We start from the raw sequence: 4,111 nt of genomic DNA, 5'->3' as shown, positions 1-4,111 counted from the left end.
TCTTACTTCACCGCATAGCTGCGTCCCTTAGACTGGCCTACGCGGGGCTATCGTGTAGAGGAGCCCTGAGGAACAATGTTTAGTACGGTATAGCTACAAATGCTACAATAAATGGTATTACTGTAGAAGGGCCACCCCACCCCACACTAGCGTCTTTTGAGCGTCGGCGTCTAGTCAGCGCTATGTTCGCAGCGCCCTCTGTATAGAAAATGGCGTCGCTGCGCAGTTGCGCCAACGTTGCGTCGAGCAGCATAGAGTTAACTAGACGCCGACGGTCGGGAGACGCTAGTGTGGGGTAGCTCGAAGATATGTATACACCGTGTTTTTTTCGTTAATTTTAAGAGTACATGCCTGAGCTTTAATTAAGCTATTTTCTTAAAGACACCGGTATTCTAATTAACTCAATTTCGGAGATTATTGGTTATTTCTATTTTTATTTGAAAAGGCCCCATACGGGCGTGTACACTTGCTTTAGGGCCTGTTTACATACTGATTAGTGTTTTGTATGAGTTTATACATTTGCTACTAAACGTAAGTACTATCTCGGACGATCGATGCTCGAAATGACTTTGATATGTCACAGTTTTCAATTACTTGGTTAAGTTCTAATATATTACCCGTGTTACAACAACGCTACATAACTAACTAACTATTGTGGCGCAGTGATCCAAAGAGGGTCTTGGCCTCCAAAACGAGAGAGCGCCACCTGTCCCGATCCTGTGCCACTTCCTGCCACAACAACGCTACATGCAAAGGATATTTGCTATAAGCTGAAATGGAGACCTGCAGTTTGGTCGGTCAATAAATGTGCCTATGTAATACTCTATTGTAAAATAATAATTATAATCACTCGTATTATCTATATCTATATATGTGTTTAGTAATAACAACTCCGCCACAATTAAGTTTGAATTATTCATCACGTGCTACAAGAAGCAAAATCTACTCAACTATCAAACAAAGACTTTCCTTCATTCACAAACCATTTCATCTCGGCTTTCACCTCACCCCCAGTATAACCAGACCCCTGCGTTACTACATCAGCAAAGCATTTGCTTGCCACGTTATACTGGTCCGTCTGTTTTTGATTAATGTTTGCAAGTTGTGAAGAGCTCTGATTGCTTATTGGCCCTCGGCGGACTAATTCCGTATCGCACGCGCCCCCCCAGCCAAGTAAACAGATAAGGGGGGCAGAGATCGAGGCGTAGGTATTGATTTGCGATGGATGGAAGGAAATTGCCAAGGTGAGTGGAGCAGTCTAAACAATTTACTAGCTAAGAGGAAAGGAGACGACCGCTTATCCGTACAAACGTCGTCCCCATTTTCCTCTCTGGATATAAACATTATAAAAAATATGTTTACACAATTTGATGTATATTAACCATACCTATGCCTCTTTGTTTGACTTTTCGATTATTATAAGAGATAAGAGCGAGAAACAATATTTTTATTTTATTTAAAGCTTCCAACTCAATATTTTAAAGAGTAAGAATAAAATTACCTTAAAACAAAACCGTATAGCAAAAAAGCATATCTTTACTAAGCTTTACTTTCACGATTTTTTACATATTTTTTGGACCCATGGTTCAGGAGTTTTTATTTCGATTCATAGCCATTATTTCTCGTAAATATTACGTTTATCAAAAAAACGGTTTGGAAGATCTATCAAAAGGCACCCCACACTATAGGGTTGAAGCGAAAAAGAAGTCATCCCCACTTTTGAGCCACCCTAAAAAAACATTTTTTTAGTTTTTTATTTTACGAATTTGTCGGCGTAGCTGATTTTTGCATTTGTGTCAAATTTCAACTATCTAACACTAACGATCACGGAGCAAAGCCGCGGACAGACAGACAAACAGACAGACGGACATGGCGAAACTATAAGGGTTCCTAACTAAAGGGAACCCTAAAAAAGAGATAAAATAAAATATTATACATTTTTAAGCAAGTATCGTCGTAGCCAACCACTATAACTATAATACAATAATAGGTACTATGTGGCTACCACCAGTTCAGCACTGACATAAACGCTTTCGAGAACGTAACTTACGTTCTATGCATCTCGCTCGTACTCGCATATAAGTGCGAACGAGATGTATAGAAAGTAAATCAGTCAGTCAGTCAGTCCGGTTCTCACCGTCATTGGGATTAGTTGTGTCCTTATGCGTTAATAAAAGATAACCAGTGAGTTTGACCCCTCGCCCTTGGTCAATTAGCTTTACTGTCAGTGTCTCGCGCGCCTGGTTTTTGATAAGGTGTTTACAACCATCGTCGCATCTTTTATTCTTTTAAATACCGGCGTATTACTTAAACTATTATGGAGTGTGGCAAGTGTAGTGAAATAGTAAGTGATGGTGTTTTATGTAACACATGTAATAAACACTTACATTTTGGATGTGCTGGGTTAGCGGAAACAACCTTTAGGCGTATGACCAATGAGAAAAAAGCATCCTGGCGATGCCCTGCGTGCCGAGTGGCCCCGCAATCGCCCCAAATTTCTCAGGACGCCTCGTTAGCTGACTTGTTTGCCGAAGTAAAAATCTCGAGAGCTTCAATTGAGGCCAAAATAGATAATGTTCAGCTGCAAGTCACTGATTTGAACAACAAGTGGAGCAGCTTGGAGACGCGCCTGGCTAGTATGGAGGAGAGAATCTCGAATACAGAGGATAAAATAGAGACCCTTTCGACTTTGCCGCCGCAAATTAAAGAGTTACAGGAACACGTTACATGCCTCAAAAAGGAAAATAATGATCGTGATCAGTTCGGAAGGCTAAATAACGTGGAGATCACCGGTGTTCCGTTACGTTCAGGGGAAAATCTGCGTACCATATTTCACAATATATGTACCAAGGTCGGCTTTGCCCTTGACCAATCGGACATCGATTGTATTCATCGGATTAGAGTTTTCTCTACGGAAGCAAAGCAGCAAAATCTTCGTCCACCCTCGATTATCGTCCGCTTTACCCGGCGGGCGCGCAGGGACGAGTTGCTGGCGGCGGCCCGCGCCCGCCGTGGCATCACCACGGCTGACGCCGGCTTGGACGGACCATCGATCAACGTTTACTTGAACGAGCACCTGACGCCCGCTAATAAGTTGTTGTTAAAGCGTGCACGCGAAGTAAAATCTGAGCTGAACTATGCTTATGTGTGGGTGAAAGAATGCAAGATTTTTTTGCGTAAAAATGACACTTCGAGGGTTATACGTATCGTCTCCGAATCCGACCTGTTAAAACTTAAATGACTTTTGTTTTCAACTAAATTGTGCCAACCTTTGTACTACATTAATGCCCAGTGGTGTATATTTAACGTTACTTGGTATTTGTACTGTACTATTATTGTACTGTGCTTTTATCCCTCGGTTTACATATTTTGTCGCGCCCTTTATGTAATTATAATAAAAACATATATTTATAATACGCTCTTGGTAGTAAACGTGCTTATATTTAATGAACATTATATTAAATTTTTGGCATACTTTGAGCCATGCTACTACTTCATATCCTTATTTTCTACTGTACCTATTAATGTTCAGTCTTAATAAGTTAAGCATTTATTATCAGAACGTGAGAGGACTCAGAACTAAATCGCATTCTTTTCTCGCAAACGTACTCTCGGCTGATTATGATATTATATGTTTAACCGAAACTTGGCTCACGGAGGACTTTAGCGATGAGGAACTTTTCTATCATAATTATGTTGTTTATCGTCGGGATCGACCGTCGTCGGCGGCGGCGCGCGGTGGCGGCGTGCTGGTGGCGGTGCGGTGCGGCCTGCGTGCGCTCCGCACTGACGACCTTTGTAGTGCGACGTACTCTGAGGAATTATGGCTGTCTCTGCCCTTAGCTGCAACGGGGTCGTCTTCTGCCGTGTCAGAGCGAGCGTGCTTTTTACGCATAGCCTGTGTTTATTTCCCGCATAATCGTAATCATGCTGATTCGTTGCAATTATTTTTTAATAATGTCAATGACCTAATATGCCGTCACCCTAGTGATACTTATCTGCTGTTAGGTGATTTTAATATTTCTCACGCAATTTGGAACATAGGTAATTTTTCAATACTAACACTTAATCACAATAACAATCCCTTAGCTATTGCACTTTCTGATTTTCT

General features: G+C 41.5%; 1 protein-coding gene across 1 annotated transcript; it reads left to right on the top strand.

Moving 5' to 3' along the window:
- Window positions 1-308: 308 nt before the first annotated feature.
- LOC133530390 (uncharacterized) lies at window positions 309-3,369 on the top strand. The gene has a single exon (XM_061868303.1). It carries the CDS (start codon window positions 2,318-2,320, stop codon window positions 3,239-3,241), a length of 924 nt encoding a protein of 307 aa, XP_061724287.1. The 5' UTR covers window positions 309-2,317; the 3' UTR covers window positions 3,242-3,369.
- Window positions 3,370-4,111: the final 742 nt, after the last annotated feature.

Source organism: Cydia pomonella, chromosome 22, assembly GCF_033807575.1.
Source record: "Cydia pomonella isolate Wapato2018A chromosome 22, ilCydPomo1, whole genome shotgun sequence".
Lineage (NCBI taxonomy): Eukaryota > Metazoa > Arthropoda > Insecta > Lepidoptera > Tortricidae > Cydia > Cydia pomonella.
This window is presented reverse-complemented; position numbering and strand designations above follow the sequence as displayed.

Bases quoted from the DNA above. Each gene is read 5' to 3' on its own strand.
- LOC133530390 (XM_061868303.1), top strand. From the start codon at position 2,318: ATGGAGTGTGGCAAGTGTAGTGAAATAGTAAGTGATGGTGTTTTATGT.